The 25,141-nt window shown below is 36.5% G+C and overlaps 1 protein-coding gene across 2 annotated transcripts in view; it reads right to left on the bottom strand.

Annotated features, from left to right (window-relative positions):
- Positions 1 to 25,141, bottom strand: part of zmym2 (zinc finger, MYM-type 2) — a 92,687-nt gene that overhangs the window by 18,820 nt on the left and 48,726 nt on the right. For both annotated transcript variants that reach the window (XM_039743999.1, XM_039743998.1), the window contains 11 exons: positions 24,355 to 24,517; positions 23,696 to 23,908; positions 17,041 to 17,160; positions 16,455 to 16,605; positions 15,837 to 16,009; positions 9,284 to 9,449; positions 6,892 to 6,917; positions 4,867 to 5,002; positions 4,668 to 4,783; positions 4,324 to 4,483; positions 1,407 to 1,523 (listed from right to left, as the gene is read on the bottom strand). In XM_039743999.1, coding sequence (XP_039599933.1) covers positions 1,407 to 1,523; positions 4,324 to 4,483; positions 4,668 to 4,783; positions 4,867 to 5,002; positions 6,892 to 6,917; positions 9,284 to 9,449; positions 15,837 to 16,009; positions 16,455 to 16,605; positions 17,041 to 17,160; positions 23,696 to 23,908; positions 24,355 to 24,517 — 1,541 coding nt within the window. The remainder of the gene's footprint in view (positions 1 to 1,406; positions 1,524 to 4,323; positions 4,484 to 4,667; positions 4,784 to 4,866; positions 5,003 to 6,891; positions 6,918 to 9,283; positions 9,450 to 15,836; positions 16,010 to 16,454; positions 16,606 to 17,040; positions 17,161 to 23,695; positions 23,909 to 24,354; positions 24,518 to 25,141) is intronic.

Raw genomic sequence — 25,141 nt, 5'->3', positions numbered from 1 at the left:
CTGCTGCATTTGAAGACGTCAAAAAAGCAGTTTTTATGTGGTTCAGTGATACTCATTCAAGAAACATTCCTATTAATGCGGCACTCATTCAAGAAAATGTGAGGTTTGTAAACATTCTTTGGACCTCCCCCAGCTGGACAACAGTGTCCGTACGGGGCAATAGCAGGCTCACAGCTATACTGCGTCTCTCCGCCAAAATAAACAGAAAAGATCTCGATGGGTGATGCAAGGTTAGGAGCACGGACATTGTAAATGCAGATAACAGGATTACTTGGTCACTGACCTGGCCATGATCCTGCCTGACTGCTGTGTCTGTGTATAGCAGAGTGGCAGATCACGCTACAATAAATAACTGTGCTGTTCCTGTTTCAAGCTGAATAAAGCCAGTTTTGCTGAAGTACTGAGACTAAGCCTCTTGTTTTGGGGTGCAAGACAGGGACTTATAGCACGACCCCAATCTTTTATGATTTGCTTCTATGGCACTTCACTGCACCGCTGTGAGCCTGCTATTGCCCTGCCTCAGCAACGGACAAACAATCTTCCACAGATGCTGCAATCGCGCTTCGGGACGCATTTTAGTGTGTCGTTCCCATTGGGTGGATCCCAAAAGTGTTCAGAAACCTCACAATATGAAGAAGAAAAGGATGATTCGGCTTCTGATTGATAACTGTGCTGCTACAACATGCTTCCACATTTACATAATGTGCGCGTTGAATTCCTCCCACCCAAATGCACAGCAGTGCTTCAGCTATTGGATTTGGGCATCATTCGCACCCTGAAAGTGTATTATGGCAAGGAAATGCTGAGAAAAATTCTTGTCAGCATAACTTGTAGGCAGGAGGAGATTAAAATTAACATGAAAGAAGCTATTGAATTGAAATGTAAACACCTGGACACAAGTTAAAGAAAGCACTATAGTAACAAATACAGAATCTCATTACAATGAAATTTTCGTTACAACAAAATATTTTTTAGGTCCCGGGGAGTTCGTTGTATGGAACTTTACCTGTATCTGTCTAATTGGGGAAGGAAGAAAGAAAAAACACTTTGGGCTGCGATAACTTATTTTCTTGGTTATTTGGTTAAGTTTATTTGCTTTATTGATTCTAATCTATGATCGTAAATGAACAAGTTATTGCATCTTCACTTGTGGCAATCAACTTATGTTAACCTGTCCTATTACACTTGCTGAACAAACAGGACCTAGCCTAATACTCAATTGTTGAACTCTTTTATAAGTCATTTTGGATAAAAGTGTCTGCTGAGCAAATAAATGCAAATGTAATTAGAACTAATTCAATCAGCTCATAAACTATAAACTGGGCTTATTTACAGAAGTATATTTTCTACATCAGTCTTGAATATCAATTCAAGACATTTTAGTTTAAACAAAAAAGTAAAATTACCTTTAGGGAAATCCATTTCTAAATCCAAATCTGGTTCACAGAAATCACCTGGTGAACTTAATTTTATATCTTCAACACCACCTTCCCCATGGCTTTTTGGACTATGGTTCGTCACATCTAATATACATAAACACATACAGTTTAGACAATGAGATATGTACATGAACTGATGAAAATGCACCATCTAATTTTTACTCGATTAACTCATGCCTCTAAAGTGGTGAAAGAGGTATAAGAGACATCAGGCACTGAAGATGAGTTACTGCATTATGACCAAAGGTGGAAGCATAGGCTCTCTCTTTCCAGGAACTTTAAACTGAATTAAATTGAATATCTGAGAAAATTAAATAGAATGCAAAAGGAGACGCTGATGTGCCTGCTGTGACCTGTATGGGGTGTTTTTAATTTATTTTTTATTTAAGAATGTACATTTGACAGGCATACATTGCTGTCTGTTATAGAAGAAGATAATTCATTTATTTGCTTCTTACCAGTCCTCCCAGGCAATCATTGCCCATTTCCTTCCAACTTCTCTGGATTAGGCAGACAGGCTTCTTTTTTGCCAGACCCAGGGTACTTCCAGTGCCACAGTACTGCTCCCAGAAAGCACTTCCAGGTCAGGTAGACTTCTCTTAAACTGGAGAAGTCCTCTCCTAGAAGCCTAGCCTATTGGCATTACAAATCCCATTCAGGCCTGCAGGTGTGTAAATGGGAGATCCACTAGCTAGCCAACTTATTCTCTAGTATATAAACACACTGTACTCTGATATGACACTATAAACCTATACATACACCGATCCACCAGAACATTAAAGCCACCTGCCTAAAGTTGTGTAGGACCCCCTCATGCTGACAAAACAGCTTTGACTTATTGAAGCATGGACTCCACAAGACCAACAAGGATGTCCTGTGGTATCTGGCACCAAGAAGTTAGCAGCAGATTCTTGAAGTCCTGTAGGTTGTGAGGTGAGGCCTCCATGGATCAGACATATTTTTCCAGCACATCTAAAAGATGTTTGATTAGATTGAGATCTTGAGAATTTGGAGACCAAGTCAATCCCTTGAACTCCTCCTCAAACCATTCCTGGAAAATTTCTGCAGTGTGCATTATCCTGCTGAAAAAGACCACTGCCATCAGGGAATACATTTGCCATGAAGGAGTGTATGTGGTCTGCAACAATTGTTACCACAAGAATGCTAGAATCCATGGTTTACCAACAGAATATTGGCCAGAGTTGGCTTGCCTTTTTTCCCCCCATAATGCATCTTGCTGGTATCTCTTCCCCAGGTAAGTGACACACATTCACCCAGGCTTTTTAGACCAGGTCCCATTCTTCCACTCCTCCATGGTCCAATTCTGATGCTCAAATAATCACTGTAGATGCTGTCAGCATGGGAACTCTGACAGGTCTGTGGTTTAACAGCCCCATATGCATCAAGCTGTGATGCACTGTGTGTTCTGACACCATTTTTGATAGAACTTCATTATTTGTCTCCAGGGGGAAATTTGGCTTTTCACAAAAGCTCTTTAAATAAATAAACAAGTAGATTAATAAGTAAAAAAATACACACACACACACAATATGGTCTGAACATACACCAGAATAATTATAAAGCAACGAAAAAAGTTCTGACTTGGCAGTCACAGTGAGGCATTAAACAGACATATTGCTGTTGGTATAAAGAAGCCACAGTAGGGTTTCTTGAAATACATCTGCTGAATAATTTGCTGGCTGAAAGTGTTCAATGTTAGTATGCCAGAGATAAAGAATGTGCAGCATTGTGCTACCATCTCCAGGGGTTCCAGAGTTTGTCCTAGAAATGAGTTGGCCCATTTAATTAGCCTGTTCATTTGGTGGTCTCTCTTGAAGTGATGTTACCAGCCCAGCACATAACAGCGTAGAAAAGCGTAGTTATTGAAGATGTGAATCGTGTCACTAACCACTTTAAAGGAATGCAGTACCTGAACCACCTTTGGTAGGTACTAACCACTGCATACCAGGAATACCCTACAAGACCTGCCTTTTTGAGTTTCTCTGACACAGCCATCACAATTTGTCCCTTGTAAAAGCTGGTCAGATCCTTAAGCTTGCCCATTTTTTTCTGCTTCCAACACATTACCTTTAACTACTGACTGTTCAATTGCTGCCCAATATTTAATACTTCTTGAAAGATTCCACTGTAATGAGGTAATCAATGTTATAAACTTCACCAGTCAGTGATTTTAAATGTTGTGGCTGATTGGTATATATGTAAAATAAACACAAAATAAGCCTTAACTTAGTCCCATACAATAACAGAAAAAAGAAACACACAACAATGTATTTGGAGTATCAGAAAGCATTCCAGAACTTTAAAATTATAAGTGATTGACATGAGTGGTAATTAAGAAAGTGAAACTGGCCGAGAGGTCACAGACACAGAGTATAGTATGGTACAGAGAAAAACAAACATAATTCCCAAATATACCGTTTATTCATTCATCTTTGCCAGGACTATTAAAATGTTCAATTTAAACCAATGATAGTAGTGCAGATAACAAAACTAGTGGGATAGTAAATACTAAAGAGGCACCAGAAACATATGTAAGTGCAGCATTTAAAAAGTAAGTCTTAATAGTTCAGCCTTCACTTTCAACATTAAATAGGGATATGGCAACACAATACAGTGTAAAATTTGGATATGCAAGTGGTGCAGTGGTAGCACTGCTGCATTTCAATAAAGAGATCAGGGGTTTATGTCTTGGGTGGAAGCATTTGAGTAGTGAGAAAAGCGCTACATAAATGGAAAGAGTTATTGTTATATTGTTAAAGTTATTAATGTCTAAATCCAGTTTTAATCTTTTGCATTTTTTATTTCTCAGAGAAATAGAAATCTTTGCTGACATTAAATTAACAGACAGAAATTAAGAACATACCAGAGTCAATTTTCTCATCAGCTTCTGCTATAACTTCTGCCATTGCCAGAATATCAGCTTCCAATGGGTTAGAGGGAATTTTATTCTTTAATTCATCTATTGTCTGAACTATCTTTTCTGCACTATCCAGTGTTGTTGGTACAAACACTGGTACTGGAACCTGTTTTGAGAGAATTAAGATTTGATTAAAAAAAAAAAAAAAATATGATGAAAAGTGTTCTCACTTAAGATCACTCATATTAAAAAGGAAACAATACTAATTATTATTCAAGGGCGATGCCAAGAAATCTTTACAGGTTATGACAAATGTTGCACAGAAGCTTCATAAAGACTGAACTACTTACTGGTACAGGAACTGTTAGTGGGACGGGTGTACTTTGGCTATACAAGTGTACAGGAACTGGTACATACACTGGTACAGGAACTGGAATAGGAACATACTCCGTTTTTACTTCAGGCTCTGCAACAAAGTAGTAAAGGGAATGTCACTTATTTTACTGACAGTTTATAGTAAAAGGCACACTGTGGTTTCAAAAAGCATACCAGTCTGACAGGCTTTTGTTTGCATATGCGGTTTACAGTACGTGGCTTTTGTCATGGACAATGGTTTACAAAGTACAGCCTTATTCTTCACATCTTTCACTGGTGAAGTAGAATGAGATAAATTCTGATTGCCTGCCTTAAAGAAAAAAAGGAAAATTCAGAAATCTTGGCTTAACATTTATTATTTTAGAAATTAACTGAATGACAATTTATTTCAATCATAACCAATACATATTACCAACATGATTCTCACACCCACCTAATCCAATTTAAGATAAGAGGGACCTGAAGCATAGGTGTACTGGACACAAGACAAGAACTAGCCCTGTACAGGTCACCAGTTCACTGCAGGCACCCTTCATATACATTATGCCCCAATGCTCACATACAAACCTACACATGCACATCTTTAGTTATAACAAATGATTGATTCTCCCAGAAATGTTGTATGGATATGGATCTTTCTGATGTATTGATAATTGTTCCATACTTGTTTAGTTAGTGCTGTAAAGTAATTTTATAAAGCAGCTTTTCATTTACCATATGAATTGTGCAGTCACAATTCACTGAACTGCATAACACAAAACATAGTTTTACACTAATGACGATTGTTATTTATTTTAATAGAATTAAGTACACCTGGACTAAGTTAAGGTTAAAAAGTTCTGTAGAGGCTCTATTGCTGATTAACATTGACAATCTCTATAAGCTTTGTTAAATAGTGTTGGCAAACAACACTACCAAACTAAAAAAGGGACAACTGACTTCAATCAACAGCAAATGCTACTTGCTAGGGAACAACAAAAGTTAACTCCTGTCCTCCCAAGACACCACCAGTGCAACCATTAGGCAATAAAAATAAAACGAGAAATGTGTGCAAAGGATTCATCACTTGCATTACCACTTCAAAGTTTGGGAAAAAAAATCCCAGAATGATGTGAAGAGATGGAAAGGAGCTACATGTACACCATCCAAAGCACAACAATAGATCTATGGTATAAATAGGGTTAAAGCTTAGGTATGCAAGGTGACTACTTTGAATTCTCACTAATCTCAAAAGTCTCAAAATAATGACTGAGGCACCGATCTTCAAGAAATATAGAAACATGTCTATGCACTCACTGGCCAAAGCGTTTAAAAACTTCAAAATAAGGAAAAATAACGTTAACTCATACAAAAAGTTTATAAGCAGAAAAAAAAAACCACTTTAATACGCGTTATACTTTTTAGTGTACATATGGCTAACCTTGTAAAAAATTATTCAAGGTTAAAGAGGTTGTTTTCTTACTAAAATGGAAGGACAAAAACATATCTAAAACAGTGTCTGCAACTTTGATTACTCTAGTTTCTTGAACAGTGACGCAAATATTTTACTGAATCAATAACTACACTGACAGAAGCTAGCCTAATTCAAATCACTGATTTGAACATAAAGTTCTTACTACACTCAAGTAGTTCAAGTCCAACATAATCGAGTACTCATATCACACACCAGAGAAAAAAACCTTAGATTTAATGAGGAGCAGGTAGCATATTAGCTGAACATGGTATGATGAAAAACCTGAAAACTACACAGATTTGATAGAAACTCACCAAAACTGCTGCCTTATTTTTTTAAGCAGCAGAATAACACACTGCTACACATTTCAGTTTTCCATTGTATGATCAAAATTAAATCACTGCCAAAGCATAATTCTCTCCTTAGTAAGTGCACTCATTACTGCATTGGATATTAGTATCTACATGTATTCATCAAAGAGCAGATAAGGATAGCAACTTAGAATAATTTATAAATATGTCCTAGTCAGGCAAACTGTTAATCTTTGATGAGACTGCCTTTAAATTAATTGTTACAAGCATACCAATGTTTAAAAACAAAATCAGCACAATACAGAAAATGCACTGCACACAAGAATAATACAAGTATATTGCTATCATGAAATCTTATTTTACACAATAGTACAGTCAACTACAAAATGATCAACATAAGGTGTCCATTATCAGATATAAGATAAAATTAATTACCTTTGACAATGTTTGAGTTCCCTGACCTGTAAAACAAAAATAAACTGTAAACAGGATACATGTCTTACTGCTTTTTAAATAATTCAAATAATTAACAATACAGTATAGCAACAGAACTTACTTTAATTTTATTGCCCTGGAACAACTATTTAAGCAGAGCAAAAATGGTAATTTTATACCCATACAGAAGAAATTTAAACAGGTACCACCATTTTTTACAAATAACTGCCCATTTGTAAGTTATATATGAATGCAGAAAGTTACTGTCCAGGACTTTTGACAACATTCCATAATAGTCATTTGACGATTCATAAAACGTCAAAGGACTTTAATAAGGCAATGAGAATTAATAGCATACATTAGGGAGATGTACTTACCCAATGTAACATCACAATTGCCTACAAAAATACATTTTTGCACAGATTGGTGTGATGAATGATTTAACCTAACAGCAGATATTCTAAAAATTTCAGAAGTCATCAAAATCGGCACTTAATCTCAAAATAAATTTACATATTAAACTGCATGGTTTATGATGAACATAATGTCATGGGAAATTGTCAGCATGATTAAAAACAGCACAGAAATCTCTGTAAAATCCCTTAATTTGAACATTGCTGGAATACTCATTTAGATATGCTTAAGATATTTAAAAGGTTCATAACCACCAGCTGAATTTAAAATACAGGTAAAATTCCGTTACAACAAATGTCTTTACAAGAAAATTTTCATTACAGCAAAGTATTTTTATGGTCCCGACAGCTTCTCCATATGACACAAGTCTATAGAAATCTTGTTACTATGAAGTACATTCAGCAGATACTTTCATTACAATAAAGTGCACAAAAGACCATGAAATGCCTGAATGAATCATCCATAGAGCAGTTAGTTCTGTGGCTGCAGCTTAGTTGTGCGCAACGATCCCCAAACAGACGCTGAAATTGTTTTTCCTTTGATCAAACTTTCCTCGTACTGTTTTTTTGCTTTCGTTTCCTGCGGTTTTCAGTGATACCTTTTGCTTATTGCTCGTTAACATTTGAAAAACATCCATTGGAATTTAACTCATTATCACCCTCCTATCGAAACGGCAGATACGAAAAAAACGATAACAGTTCATATTAGAGAAAAAATACTTACATTTTTTGCATCTCTCAATTGCAGCAAAAAGAAAAAAACGCTGCCAGTGAACTCGGAATTTCACCATTGACACTGTCAACTTTCTTGAAAGACAGAGCAAAAAAAAAAAAAAAAATCTTGGATTGCAAACGTAGGTGAACTGCTGCATTTGAAGACGTCGAAAAAAGCAGTTTTTATGTGGTTCAGTAATGCCCGTTCAAGAAACATTCTTATTAATGCGGCACTCATTCAAGAAAATGTGAGGTTTGTAAGCGTTCTTGGGACCTCCCCCAGCTGGACAACACGCCGAAGAGCGTCCCAAAGTGCAATCTCTGCGTCTGTACGGAACAATAGCAGGCTCACAGCTATGCTGCGTCTCTCCGCCAAAGTAAACAGAAAAGATCTTAATGGGTGATGCAAGGTTAGGAGCACGTACATTGTAAATGCAGATAACAGAATTACTTGGTCACTGAACTAGCCACGACCCTGCCTGACTGCTGTGTTTGTGTATAGCAGAGTGGCAGATCACGCTACAATAAATAAGTGTGCCGTTCCTGTTTCAAGCTGAATAAAGCTGGTTTTGCTAAAGTACTGAGACTGAGCCTTGTGTTTTGGAATGCAAGACAGGAACTTGTAGCACGACCCCGATCTTTTATGATTTGCTTCTGTGGTGCTTCACTGCACCGCTGTGAGCCTGCTATTACCCTGCCCTAGAAACGGACAATCTTCCACAGACGCTGCAATCGCGCTTCGGGACACACTTCATCGTGTCGTTCCCATTGGGTGGGGAGTGTTTGGATCTCAAAAGTGTGTTCAGAAACCTCATAATAATATGAAGAAGAAAAGAATTATTTGGCTCATGATTGATAACTGTGCTGCCCACAACATGCTTCCACATTTAGATAATGTCTGAGTTGAATTCCTCCCACCCAATTTCACAGCAGTGTTTCAGCCATTGGATTTGGGCATCATTCGCACCCTGAAACTGAATTATGGCAAGGAAATGCTGAGAAAAATTCTCATCAGCATAACTTGTAGGCTGGAGGAGATTAAAATTAACACGAAAGAAGCTACTGAAATGATTGCAAACGCCTGGACACAAGCTAAAGAAAGCACTATAGTAACAAATACAGAATCTCATTACAACAAAATTTTCATTACAACGAAAGATTTTTTAGGTCCCTGGGAGTTCGTTGTAACAGAATTTTATCTGTATGCAGAACAGAAACGATAATACAAGTTTAACAAAAAAAAACAAAAAAAACACCATACATACCAAAGCAAAGATTTTCTGGACCTTTCTGTGTAGACATATTGGGTTCATTCTGCTGACAATAAAAGCGCAACAAACACTGCTGATCACAGAAATGCTTAATTTCTGCACGCCACTGTACTGTTTCAGTGAGGTTTCCTTGAATTTTGCAACAATCACACCTAGCAGCCTGAAATAAAAATACACAGAACTAAAATGATTAAGATTGAAAAAAAAAAACAGCATTTTAAAATATACAGGATTAACTGACTTTGCAGGGTTACTGCAGGTTTAATAAGTATTGAAGCTTGGTTGGAACAACTGAATTCAGTCCAGGGTTACTGCAGGTTTAATAAGTATTGAAGCTTGGTTGGAACAACTGAATTCAGTCTTCTATAAATAAATAAATAAATGAATGAAGATAAGGGTTTAAATTAAAACTGTCAATGGCAGTTGCGAACTTCCTCTCAATTCTCATAAATAGAAAATATACATTTTTGAAATGCTTTCCCATACAGCTCCCTTTTCTAACTAACATATACTATGTATTTAATTAATCAATCCTCCTCATTTCCACCTGCAACACATACAAAAAACAGTACACAGAATGAGCAACTAACTCCTAAGTTTTGCAACTATCACCCTCAACCAAATGGAATTAATACCAAATATTAGTCTCTGTATACAGCAAGTGTTATTAATTACAGTTTGGCTGTTACAAGTTTGGAAGCTTGTGACATATAGTACATCCAACCATTCTGTTGAGACCTGAGCACCCAATCAATAATATTGGGTGGTCAATCAATTGGATAAATATTTTTTTTAGATGGACAGATAAAAATGTTGCGTATGCCTGTTTCCATGCTCTCATCGCAATGTATAAAAATTAAACTTGGCGTAAAGCCACGCACATTCTCATGCCAGTTCAAACCATTGTGTATGCAAGTTTTTGGCTCGGTTTTGCAAACTGGCGCCACCCTGTGTCAAAACAGTGTTACCATTCCTGTGTGGTTTCCCTTTATTTTTTAGATTCACATCCCTGATGCGGCTTTATCAAATAAAAAAGAAATTAACCGCATATCATTTATTAGTTTAAGGTATCTGATTGTAATCAACCTGTAACCATATAATGGTGCATGGAATGGCCTAACTACTCCAAATACAATAGCTCCTTTAGCGTTTTAACTCTCATTGCACCACTCAAAGAGTATTTTAACCCACTGTATCAGAATGGGTAAATCATAGCTATGCAGCAGCTGACTGGAAAGCTCTACAGCAGTAATATTACACAACCTGAGCCACTTATACTTTCATATTGCATATTTTTCATTTTGTTCTCCCTGTGTCTGCGTGGGTTTCCTCCAACAGTCCAAAGACATTCAGGTTAGGTGCATTGGCGATTCTAAATTGTCCCTAGTGTGTGCTTGGTGTGTGGGTGTGCCCTGCGGTGGGCTGGCGCCCTGCCCTGGGTTTGTTTCCTGCCTTGAGCCCTGTGATGGCTGGGATTGGCTCCAGCAGACCCCCCGTGACCCTGTATTCGGATTCAGCGGGTTAGAAAATGGATGGATGGATGGATGGGTTGGATAATGGATGGATGGATGGATATTATTATTATTGTTATTATCATTTTATAGGAAAATAAGTTTATGGAGGATTTGCATTTTGAATCTCATTGTACCATACAAAAACAAAAAAGGAATTCAATTCAACACAACAGAAGACAGCGCGTATTTACAAATGACGACTGGCTTCTAAGTCGATTTAGATTTCCAGGTGCTACCTTCTTGGAGCTCTTAATATCATTTTTAAGATGAAATGCAGTATAGTATATATTATATTATATATACAGGGTGGGCCATTTATATGGATACACCTTAATAAAATGGGAATGGTTGGTGATATTAACTTCCTGTTTGTGGCACATTAGTTTAATATGTGAGGGGGAAAACTTTTCAAGATGGGTGGTGACCATGGTGGCCATTTTGTAGTCGGTCATTTTGGATCCAACTTTTGTTTTTTCAATAGGAAGGGTCATGTGACACATCAAACTTATTGGGAATTTCACAAGAAAAACAATGGTGTGCTTGGTTTTAACGTAACTTTATTCTTTCATGAGTTATTTACAAGTTTCTCTTTGTTTACAGCCATTGACATGTCGCAGAGGTTAACACGTGAGGAGCGGATAGAAATTGTGTTGATGTCTGGTGAACGCAGTAACCGGGTCATTGCAGCAGATTTCAATGCAAGACACCCTACAAGACCACCCATCTCCCATGCTACAGTTAGCAAACTGCTTGCTAAGTTTCGTTGCATCGGAGGATCTGTCCCAGCCTGAATTTAAAAAACACAATTAAAATGTCTGCCTATTATAATTTTGTGAGTGTTCAGATTAGAGATATATGCAAATACATTTTGAAAGAAAACTATCATCTGTGTTAGGTGCATAGCTACTAACCATAGTCATTTTAGTATTACAGAAATTGTCCTTCACCATGACATATTGCCTTTCCGAATCACATATTGTATCTGACAATATAAATGAGATAGTTCTGTGTATTAAAATTCCCACACCACTGGTTTTCTTTGCAAACTAAACTGTTCCTTACTTGATAAGTGAGTCTTCTGTAGAAATACTATCTTGGGATTTAGAGTTGTTAATTCAAGAGTACTCTCTCTTTAATTCATGATTGAGACACGTGACATTCCAGCTCACAAAGTTCACTATTTGGTTATGGAAATATTTTTGTTGACATTTTATTGTCTTAGGCTAAGGTAGTACATTGTACATATGACAGCTTTAACACGTGTTTCATATTACTACCAAGTGATACAGCTATGGAGCATATTGTTATGTTGCCACTAATGGTTATTGGGTTATAAGGGGTAAAGTAGAAATAGCCACACTTCCTGAAGTCACGGTCTAGAGCAAGATGAACCCTCCTGCAGCGGTGTGAAGAAGGTTAAATACTGAGATATCTTGTGAGGATACAGTCCAAATACAGGGAGTGCAGAATTATTAGGCAAGTTGTATTTTTGAGGATTAATTTTAATATGGAACAAACACAGTGCTATCAGTCAATCCAAAATGTTAATAAACCTGAAACCTGAATGTTTCACAACGGAAATGTGAGTGTGAACATCATCAGGGGAATACATATGTGCGCACAATTATTAGGCAACTATTAGTGTGCAGATTTATTATGCAACTAAAGGAAAAATGAAAATTTTCCCATCTCACTTGTTTATTTTCATCTGTTATAGTGAGAATAATAAACAAACTCCTCAAAATTTACAAATAAACATCTCTGACATTTAAAAAAAATAAATCAATCAATCAATGACCAATATAGCCACCCTTCTTTCCAATAACAGTCATAAGCCTTTCCATTCATGGAGTCTGTCAGTTTCTTGATCTGTTGACGATCAGCTTTTTGTGGAGCAGTGACTATAGCCTCCCAGACACTCTTCAGAGAGGTGTATTGTTTTTCTCCCCCGTAAATCTAGCGTTTAAGAAGTGCCCACAAGTTCTCGATAGGGTTTAGGTCAGATGAGGAAGGGGCCATGTCATTATTCCTTCATCTTTAAGGCCTTTACTGGCTGGCCACACAGTGGAGAACTTCGATGCAAGTGATGGAGCATTGGCCTGCATAAAAATCATGGTCTTTTTCCTGTATCACTGTTTGAAGAAAGTGTCTTCGAAAAAACTGGCAGTAGGTTTGGGAGTTGATTTTGAGTTCATCTTCAATGCAAAAGGTCCAACTAGCTCATCTTTAAAAATACCAGCTCATACCAGTACCCCACCTCCACGTTGGAGTGGAGCTCTGTGCCATTACTGATCCACAGGTCCATCCATCTGGTCCATCAAGAGTCACTCTCATCTCATCGGTCCATAAAACCTTTGAAAAAAATCTGTCTTCAGATATTTCTTGGCCCAGTTTTGACGTTTCAACTTATGTTTCTTGTTCAGTGGTGGTTGGGTTTCAGCCCTCCTTACCTTGGCCATGTCTTTGAGCACTGAACACCTTGTACTTCTGGGCACTCCAGGTAGGTTGCAGCTCTGGAATATGAAAGTACTGGAGGATAATGGGTTCCTGGTAGCTTCACGTTTGATTCTTCTCAAATCTTTGGCAGCTAATTTGCGTCTTTTGTTCTCAACACGTTTCTTGCGACCCTGTTGACTATTTGCAACAAAATGTTTGATGGTTCTGTGATCACACACCAATATCTTAGCAATTCCAAAAGTGCTGCATCCCTCTGAAAGACTTTTTACAATTTTTGACTTTTCAGAGTCAGTTAAATCTCTTTTTTGGCCCATTTTGCCTGAGGAAAACTAGCTGCCTAATAATTCTGCACACCTTGATATAGGGTGTTGATCTCCTTAGGCCACACCCTCCCTCATTACACAAATGCACATCACCTGACGTGCTTAAATCCAATAAGCATTCAAGTTAATACAGCTTGGAGTTGGAATATACGCATTAAAAATGATGATATGGTCAAAATACTCACTTGCCTAATAATTGTGCACACAGTGTACAACAGACTAATGATATAATCTTAAACAATCTTGTCTTTCTGTCTGATGAGGAACATGAGATTTTGTTTGGCATGTAGTTTCTTAAAACTGACAATTAGGCTTTTTGTTTTGGAGGCATCTGATCCACATATACGGCTGCAAGATTTCGATGTCCGATATAAAATCCTCTACAGTTATTTTAGAGAATAGTTCAGCTATGAATTTCACTGGGCTCAGACTTTCCCATTTTTTCAGGAAGACATTCAATTCTGATGTTGTTCCTTCTAGATCTATTTTTTTCAGTGCTGCCAGGTTTTCCACAAGCACTCTGAATTTCAATTTTGCAGCCATTGCTTTTTTGTCTCCGGCAGAAGTCGACTGTTCAACTATTTCAATACTGGTCACTGAACATTTGCTTAACATCATCAAGCTGAGCACCAAGTACTTTAATTTTACTCTCTAACTTACTTGTATGATCCTGTACTTTTTCGTCAATGTTTCGTAAATTTCTATAAAGGCTGTAGTAAACTTAGTACTGAAATATTACTCCAGGTCTTTTTATATACTGATGAAGTTTCTCATTTTTGTCATTTAGGACCTTGATTTCCTTCTTTATTTCTCTATTGTTCTTCTTTGCATCTCACCTTAACGTTTATGTTCGCCCTTAGAGTGGCAATCATCACCTTCAGCTCAGCGCGTGCATTTTGATCTTCCCAGATATCCGTAGGCGAGTTCAGTAGGAGATGATGTGCCAGACTCGCAGGGCAAACTGGCTTAAGTTGACAGTGGGGATGAAAAGGACATGCTCAGCTCCAATGATCCTCCTGGAGTCAATGAATACTTCTTGCCCACTCATTATAAATACACTCTCCCCACGTCTGACTACATTTTTCACCATGCTCTCCAAGTTTTTCCTCAGAAAATGTAAAGATGGGTTCGGTTATTTAGAAAATCTAAAATGGCCCAGTATGTGCCAAATATGCACTGTTCATGGGCTGATGATGTCCCTTGAAGATCTGGTTACTCCTTTGCACCCAATATTCCAGGCCCTACAACAGTGAAATAGAACTCCTATGATAACTTAATTTTTTTGTGTTGGTTAGTCAATAATAATTTATCTTGTCATATTTTCTTAAATCGACAAATCGTCCCTGCTCCTCCCCAAACATTGCGCATCGTCATATAACAATGCTATGTACAGCTTGAGTACACAAATGACAGCAGCTCCATCACATGCTGTGGATGACAGTATCTCCGAAAATCACTCAAAAGTCTTTTGTATGTGAGCATTTCACTAGAAAAACTGATAAGATGGTTGTTGGTTTATCATATAATACACAGATGGTATTTGAGAGAAGCACTAGTTCTACATGTGAAAACCTAAATAGGAAACTTTCGGGGACTATAGTGCAAGACAAGAGAGTACCATTTGTTTCCCATTTATATTCAGTTAGCGGCCTGATAATTGCTCTTTTAACCTTGAGATAAATTACATTCAGCAATGATCAGGCTGACTCAAGAAGATGCAATTTTCAAAAAGGGAAACAATGACAATGAACTTCAAGAACTTAAAGATGAACAAACTCATTTGTTCTCAGCATTGCTGCTCACCTCTGCTTTTATATTTAATACGTGACAAGGAATTGTCAAACTGCAAGAAAATAAATATTAAAAACAATTTTGAAAAATCTACAACCATTACAAATTTCTGATGGTCTGCTGAAAATAAAACAATTATAATAAATAAAGGTGGATGATCATACCTATTCTTAAAGTGCAAGTCAACAAGTGTAAAAAAAAAAAAAAAGGTTGCATTGGTACAAGATTTCGCAATACTGATATTACTGATGAGGCAAAAAAAAAAAATACACACAATCCTACACTGTATTGACTGAAGGCCCCCGACATCCCCCACCCACTAGTCTTCAAATTAACCCCTTTTGCAATTTATCCCTTATGTTGCTATGATTCAAATATAATTTTGAAGAAAAATGTTACTGTTACACTAGTACTGTTTAGGTAAGTAGCTAATGTCTAAATAATCATTAGAAGAATACTAACCTTGTAATACCAATCAGTAAACTTCCGAGAACAGGCTTCACTACAAAAGTCTCGAACAACTCCATCAATTTCCTTTGTAGCTCCCCTTTTACACATCTGGGAGCAGTAATTGCAGCTTACACATTTCAGACCCAAACGTCTTGCAAATTCTTGCTTAAACAACAATTTGCACCCTAGTTAAAGTTATTTAAACCAAAAAAAAAAATAAATAATAAATAAATAAATAAATAAATAAACACACATACACATGAAAATCCAGAAAGTGAGATCCTCTTGCATCTGCAAAACATACTGAATACCTATTAATAACTAAATAGGTACTGATCCATGATCGATAATCAAAACTTGGTACAGTAATAAACTATCAAAAAGAACTATTATGCATTTCCCTAATTGCAAGCTAAAGCAATATGTTGATGATACAACTGGTTTATTTAAATGTTTTTTTTTTTTTAATGTAGCCAATCCCTTTACTCAGGCATACTCTTTAAATTTATTAATTTTTCATTTAGCATTATTCTAAAGCAATTCTCAAATTCCTACAGTTATATTTTGCTCATATAAAAACCATCAAACAAAATCCAAAAGTGAAAAACTACAGAGTGGTTTCAAACTTACCTTCGCTACAGAATGGTTTTTTAACCCCTGAGAATTTTACTGTTTCGTGCAGCGTCTTTTCTTCCTGACAATATTCACAGTATGTAACAATGCAATGTAGTTTTTTGTAGTCCTCACAGCATGTTTTACTGCAAAACTGGTATACTTTGTTCTAAAGAAACAAAAATCTTGATTATCCAGTGCTGGCGTTTCAAAAAAATAACAGATTAAAGTATATTTAATTTAAGAGGACAACCATGGAAAAATATTTCCAACACTTTTTAGTTTTATAATACCTTCAAGAGGGTATTCCTTGAAAGAGAGTTTAAAATAGTTTACACTCAAAATCTATATTTAGAATAGCTTATGTGCTAATAAAAAAAGTCCAAATGTTGTGAACATCAAATCCTGTGTGAGTAATCCTACAAGATCAATCAGGTTCCTTTTAAACTGAGAAGTACAAATGGATTACTTTTATTGGAAAATAACTGGCAACAGGGTAAGAAACATTTATGACCTTAAGACACTATCAAGCTCTCAGTGATTTGATACTCATGTTATTGTCACATTTGAAGAACAAATGTTTCCAAATACATTTATATCTTACCTCCCACTCTAGTGTCTCTGGCTTCAAACTGAATGATGTCTTACAGTAATTACATTTGAGCTGAACACCACTGGGAGTACGGGTTGTCTGTCCATTTGTTGAAGACTGGACACTAATAGACTAAAAGCAAAATTAAAATAACTACAATTAAAAACAAATGCCAGTAAAATATTTTGAAAAAAGTAAAAAATGATTAGGCCTAAAATATTTGTGGTAAGATTATAAATTAACTTTGCCATACAACATGTGTATCACCAACTGCATACTAAATCTTAATACTAAATAATAATACTAAATACTTAATACTAAATAAAACTAATTTGCACAACATTCACATCAATTACGAAATAAGGTTTAATATATTAAAAAAAAAAAAAAAAGTAAATTTTGAAAAATAAAAGTAGGCTACTATTTCACCGTCAGTTTATAGCTTAGGCAGATCAGATATACAAATGTCTCAGTAAGGACAGTAATGTTTTAACATTGTCATTTCACTATCAATGGTATATTGAAAATTAAATTAAGCAAGATATTGTCAATTTATGTCATATACTGTATCAATGTCAGTATATTTTGATATTTACAAAAATAAAAATTACTCCGAAAGCCATTCATGTATAATTTCATTTTTCATCCAGCTGGCATGATTTTATATGAATGTTGCTGTGGGAAAAGTATGGAGTTTTCCTATTAATTCATCCTAAAACACATAAGGCAAAACAATACTGTTGTAGGCCATTTCAAACTAGGTCTACATCCACACTAGGGTTGTCAAAAGTATCAAAATCTTGATAAATAGCAATTTTAACATTTTAAAATTATATCACCAGTCATTTTTCATGACATTCCTTCTGCATCCTGCATTAAAAATGCATTTCTGCTTTTCCATGGCTAGAGTTACAGCCCTGATATCTACCCATTCACAAGTGTGAGTATGAAAACTTCAGCAGTTTTGGAGTCTTCACAAGCTTAATTGTCAAAGACGATAGCCTGTATGGTGTCTGGAATTACTTTGGCTTTGTGGCAAAAACAGATGGAAAACAACAAGATATCATGCATGCCTGTATGCAAGATTTGCAAATGAGAATATAAATGTGTGTGCATTAAATACTCCTATAATCTGTTACCTGCCCTGTGACTACGAGGGTCTAAGCAGCAGAGTTTTACTGTACAGAAGGAATAGTTTGTCCAGACAGAGAGGGCCATTTGACGGCATGAGAGTAAAAGCAAAGTGGAAAGGTTTTAGAACTGGTCTACCATCCACTGTAATAGACAATGTTCATTCAAGGTCAGATAAGATGGACCAGCTCCCATCTTATTCTTATCTTAGATGCCAACTTGTTACCACCAGGATAGTGAGGAAGTGAATCCTGTTAGTTGAAATGGCTCTGAATGACTACTTCCAAATGACAGACTGGGAAATGATGTGTAAATCATATGCAGATGATATTGATTGGCTCAGTCAATGCATCGCAGACTATATTAACTTTTATATAGACACCGTAGTACTCTCAGAGACAGTATTTTGCTTTCCAAACAACAAACCTTGAATTACCAAGGAAATAAAAAGGCCTCCTGAATAAGAAAAAGAGCATTCAAATCTGACTACAAAGAGGTTCTGAATGACCCACAGTGAGTGCTTAAAGTGCTGAGTGAAGGAAAGGAAGCATATAAAGCTAAAATTAAAAAAAAAAAAAAAAACTCATTCAGAATAACATGAAAGATGTGTGGTATGGACTAGGCATAATTACTGGACTCAAGCAATACAGAGTTCAGGTGCTAGAAGGGGATAGGGACAAATCTAATGCCCTGAACCAATTTATAATAGATCTCCCCTCCCACTGCTACCTTCTTCCAATGACCAGTCTTCCCATACCATCCCTACTACATCAACTGGAATGGCCAGTGATGAGTCCACCTCTGACCATCAGCATAGGTTGTCCATAATTAAAGACCAAGTAAGGTGACAACTGAGGAAGCCACACCCAGGAAAAGCTGCAGGATCAGATAGAGTCAATACTCAAGTTCTTAATGCCAGTGCTGGCCAACTATGTGGTGTACTCTGTCATCTATTCAGTCTGTCTCTAAAAGCTCCAACTGTGACTGTGTGACTGCTGTAGAAAACATATTGCGCCGATTCTGTTCCAGCACTGTTTCTGTTTCAAAGGCGGCAGGTATCTCTTCATCTAATAACTACAAATAAGATGCACTGGTGTCTCACATCATAAAAACCATTGAGAGACTAGTCTGGGATTATAAGAGTCCTCTTATGGCAGACCAAATGGACCCATTTCAGTTTGCCAAAGACTGAAGTGGAAGTTGCAATTATCGGTCTGCTCCACAAGGCTTATTCTCACATGGTCAAAGCTGGCACCACTGTGAATTACATTTTTTTGATTTCTCCAGTGCTTTTGATTCTTGGTTTAAAAAGAACTACCTGCACCTCAACATCAGCAAAACCAAGGAACTGGTTATAGACTTTTGTGACACCAAAGAGCCTCTATGTCCGGTCACTATTTAGGGAGCTGATGCAGAAGTGGTACACTACTATAAGTACTTGGCGGTCCAAATCAGTGACTGGTTGGACTGGTCTCAGAAAACAGAGGATTTATTTAAAAAAATGCAGAACAGGCTTTTCTTCCTTCAAAGTGGAAAGTGACATACTCCACATCTTTTATCACTAGAATTCCTGAAGTCTACGAAAAAAACTCGCAATCACAGGCCACCTTAAATTCCTTCAGACTTCTAGTGTCCATCAATACAAGCAGCAAGCAGACTACTATCCCATCACCCCCGAACCCCCCAACCCAACCCCCACAGCTCAACTCCTAAAGTCTGTTTATCTGGGTGTGAGGTGCCTGGAGTTGTATAGAGTAAATAATATATAATTATTTGGAACACATGCATTTCATGTGTGTTCTGTGTCTACCATGATCTATGTAAATTTACGATGACAGGAAATGTTTGTTTTAGGTACATTTCTTGCCTAACATTTTTCATGTTATAGTACTAATGACAAAATTTTGACATTAAGTGTACAATGTGTGAAGTCCAAATATCAAATAAACACTTTCACAAAAGTTACACGTATAACAGAACAAGTGTGCTTTAAATTCAAGTATAAAAACCGAAGAAAAAAAATTGTTCAATGTACATGTTGCTGTCAATGTGTGAAAACTGAAGCCCAAATACCAAGTAAAGACATCTGTTTGCATGTGCAAGTTAGCATCTTTCCTAGTGGAAATGAGGCAGCCTCACATACAGTTGTGCTTGAAACTTTGTGAACCCTTTAGAATTTTCTATATTTCTGCATTCAACATCATCAGATTTTCACTCAAGTCCTACAAGTAAATAAAGAGAAATCAGTTAAACAAATCAGACAAAAATATTATACTTGGTCATTTATTAATTGAGGAAAATGATCGAATATTACATATTTGGGAGTGGCAAAAGTATGTGAACCTCTAGGATTAGCAGTTAGTTTGAAGGTGAAATTAGAGTCCGGTGTTTTCAATCAATGAGATGACAATCAGGTGTGAGTGGGCACCCTGTGTTATTTAAAGAACAGGAATCTATCAAAGTCTGCTCTTCACAACTCATGTTTATGGAAGTGTATCATGGCACGAACAAAGGAGATTTCGGAGGACCTCAGAAAAATAATTTTTTGCATTTATATAGTGCTTTTCTCACTACTCAAAGCGCTCAAGAATTGCAGGTTAAGGGCCTTGCTCAAGGGCCCAACAGAGCAGAGTCCCTTTTGGCATTTACGAGATTCGAACCGGCAACCTTCCGATTGCCAGTACAGATCCCTAGCCTCAGAGCCAACACTCTTGCCTAAAAAGAGTTGTTGATGCTCATCAGGCTGGAAAAGGTTACAAAACCATTTTAAAAGAGTTTGGACTCTACCATTTCACAGTCAGACAGATTGTGTACAAATGGAGGAAATTTAAGACCATTGTTACCCTCCCCAGGAGTGGTTGACCAACAAAGATCACTCCAAGAGCAAGGCGTGTAATAGTTGGCGTGGTCACAAAGGACCTCAGGGTAACTTCTAAGCTACTGAAGGCCTCTCTCACATTGGCTAATGTTCATGTTCATGAGTCCACCATCAGGAGAACAATGAACAACAATGGCGTGCATGGCAGGGTTACAAGGAGAATGCCACTGCCCTCCCAAAAAAAAACACTGCTGCTTGTCTGCAGTTTGCTAAAGATCACGTGGACAAACCAGAAGGCTATTGGAAGAATGTTTTGTGGACGGATGAGACCAAAATAGAACATTTTGGTTAAAATGAAAAGCGTTATGTTTGGAGAAAGGAAAAAACTGCATTCCAGCATAAGAACCTTATCCCATCATGGAACTTTAACATGGTGGTGGTAGTATCATGGTTTGGGCCTGTTTTGCTGCATCTGGGCCAGGACAGCTTGCCTTCATTGATGGAACAATGAATTCTGAATTATATCAGAGAATTCTAAAGGAAAATATCAGAACATCTGTCCATGAACTGAATCTCAAGAGAAGGTGGGTGAGACAAGAGCTTATACAAAGAAATTTGGAAAAGTCCTGCCCACATAATGATGCATACGGTTCAGTCATTTCTCATTTGTGTGAATGCTATTGTCAGACACATTTCTTGTAGAGAGAAAGAAACAATATTCACTCACGGGAAGTTAAACGTTGCATTGTCACAATGTAATTCCAAACACGGAATCAAAATTCAATGCGATATTGATGAAAAGGTGAAAGCGAAAAGAAATCGAATATATGGACATAGGTGATATGACAGAAGCATGTAGATATTGTTTGGTTTTAAACTTTAAGTTGGAGATTTATAGATTGTCTAACTAGTGCTGCCATCAAGGAAAACTAGTGTTTCTTCCCAATGAAAAGGCCTATCCACGAGAATTAAAAGTTTTGTTGTTTGGTGAAAGTGAAATCCACATAAGCCAGTGGCAGACACGCAGGTGGGTTGGGGGTTTAGGGGTTTGACAAGCAAAATGAGCAGGGGACAAAGCCCCCTAGTTCACTAAAAAAATGGAACACTAAGCTTTTCATTCAATGCTATTTATTCTATTATACATACAGTGGTGTGAAAAACTATTTGCCCCTTCCTGATTTCTTCTTCTTTTGCATCTTTTTCACACAGGGCCATGTAGGTTTGGATTTTTTTTCTCCCTAAATAATAAAAACCATCATTTAAAAACTGTATTTTGTGTTTACCTGTGTTATATTTGACTAATGGTTAAATGTGTTTGATGATCAGAAACATTTTGTGTGATAAACATGCAAAAGAATAAGAAATCAGGAAGGGGGCAAATAGTTTTTCACACCACTGTATATCAAGCTAAAAACAATTTGTAACATCAGAAATTAGAGCCCCAACATATCAGTTTCATATTAAAAATTAATTTCATTCAGTGATAAGGATTTTTGTGGAGGGATATGCACTGTTGCAGTGCTCCTTCACTGAAAAACTGTACTGCAGATTAATTTTCGTCAACAAATTTCGCCAAAGCGTTATTCACAGAGAATTTGCTGCAGTCACCCTTTTTTTCTAATTATTTAATGATAATTTAGTGGGTTTGGGAGATTTATTTTTTCTTAATTTTAATACCAGCACCACATAATGCTTTGCAAGCTCAGTGCAATATTCTTGGGAGATCTAACAACCAACATTGATTGGACTGCACCCCTGAGTATATAATGCTGATTATTTGCTTTACAGACTCTGTGGGACGAGTTTTCTGTGCTTCTAGCCAAATGTGCAGGTCGCTCTTCGAGTTCCACATCAATATAACAAAAGGAGGCACATGCCCTATCCATGCATAATATTTAGCCATGTGGTAGGGAGAGAGTGAAAACAAACCTTGAAAGAGGTCCCTAATCCCTAAAAGGAGAAGATTCAATGAAAAAAATAATGAAAGGTTTATAACTATTTACAAGACAATCTTTTTCACAGATGAAAAAGTGCAAAGCATCAGTACAGAGTGTTTAGAGAGCCTTCAGCGCAACTTCAATAAACAGAATGAGTCAGTGACATACAACTTTGAATTTTCTGCCTTTAAAACACCTACATATTTTTTTTCTGACTTTTGACTACAATTTCAGTATTTCTGCTTTGTTTTGAAGAAATCTGTGATTGTGCATCTCCAACTGTGTTCTTTCTTCTTTGATATCAAGGAGGCATGGTGGTGCAGTGGTGACAGTGAAGCAAACTTAGCAATGTTGTGGACATGGCTTTTTCAAGTGAACCATTAAACACATTTATCATCTGTAAAAAGCTGAAGGGAGCCTTAAACCAAACCAGGAATCCAGGAAAGAGCCAATAACTATCAAGCTTATACCTTATAAAGGTAGTCATGAGTAAAACATTATAAACATTATAAATAATCGCAGTATCTACATTGGAGGGGAAACCGATCGTTCATATTTGTGTTTTGAGGAGGAAAGGACACTATAGTATGGAAGAGTGGAAGAGAGAGAGGGAAAAAAAAAACAAAAAAAAAAAACACACACCTGTAAATTTAAGGCAAAACAGACTCCTCAGAAAAGAGACATAAGCACATTAAAACTGAGCTTTTGATGCACCAAAATGTAGATCAAATGAATGTGAATGCAAGTTAAATTTCAAATATACACGATATAAAGAGCTTACCTGCTTGTAATCCTTGACACAGTTTTCACAACAAAACCTCTTATGCTGACCATCAATTATGAGAAAGTGGTTTGCAGAGGATCTGGTGGGCAGATATTCTCCACATTGCTCACAGCAGTTCATAATGAGACCATTGGCCATTCGGTATCTATTAAAACAGTGATCACTGCAAATTTTGTGTGTAACGTTTTTGAAGCTAACTTCATGCCGAATCTTAAAGATAAAAGGAAAAAAGTTCTTTGATATTATAAAATGAATCCACAAAAATAACAGATTTTCAAAACTAAACATTTAGAAAATTGTTAAAGACAATAAATCTCTATCTACATTTCAAAATACAATGTAAACAGAACACTAAACAAGACATACCACTTTTTTGATTTCTAGTAAGATGTTAAAATACCTTTGTCAAAATGTTTTTCAATTAAATTCATAAAAATGAGAGGATATACAAGCTACTGCTAAACAACAAGCTTTACTATGGGTTTTTTTCTTATTAATGAGTTACACTCAACTTCCTCAAAAGAACACATATTTTACAAAAAGTCTAGACATATGAATGTATTAATGACTCAATTAAACACAATTTTTAAAATATGTATTTGTATATAAAAACTTGATGGGTATGCATTTTTATTAAAGTAAAACAAAAAACATACCTCAGTAAGTTTCCCACAAACTGTGCACCTTGTCTTGACTGTGCTTTTTGGAAGAACCTGCTTATTTTCATAAGATGACAAACAAGTGGTGCTGCAGAACTCCTGAAATGATTCACTTGAATCTACCTGAGCCACAATTGTTCCCTTCATGCTTGTAATATCCCTAAAATGAGAAATTGCAACAACATCTCTCAATAATAAAAAGAAAAACATTCTGAATAGCTCAATTCTTGGTACACATTTCCTTATAATTACAGATTGGAATGTTTATATTTTTAAAAAAAATCAATTAAGTCTTAGCACCACAAGAGTCACACTGAAAATAAACAAGTACCCATAAACAATATACCAGATTAAAATAATATTCTTCGTAAGTTCTATAGTTGAGAGTTCAATCAGGCTGAAACACATCATTAATAGACAAACCAATGAGAAGTTAAGAGCGAGCAACTCCCAATCACTGGCACTGCAATAAACTGTATTCTAAAAAAAGTGGTTTCTTGAGGAAACAAACGATGATACACAGAGTAGTCCAGAAAAGCAAAGAACATACTGTACAAACAAGCAAAAATGTGGTTCTTATTATGCAAACCAATACATAAATATCTTCTAAAACACTGAAGTCCTGGCTTGCATAAACATGCTGCAAGAACACGTTTTGGAGCAAATCATGTAGTAAGTACTATGTGGGGAGTGGGCTGCTTCTTAAAAATCTAATCTTTGCTAATAATCACTCAAGGCAGGCATAGATTCATTACAGTATTTATAGCTTTCCTTCATCACTACC

This window comes from Polypterus senegalus, chromosome 2, assembly GCF_016835505.1.
Source record: "Polypterus senegalus isolate Bchr_013 chromosome 2, ASM1683550v1, whole genome shotgun sequence".
In the NCBI taxonomy this organism is placed as follows: Eukaryota; Metazoa; Chordata; class Cladistia; order Polypteriformes; family Polypteridae; genus Polypterus; species Polypterus senegalus.
The sequence above is the reverse complement of the archived record's forward strand: the minus strand, read 5'-3'. Positions and strand labels throughout refer to the sequence as shown.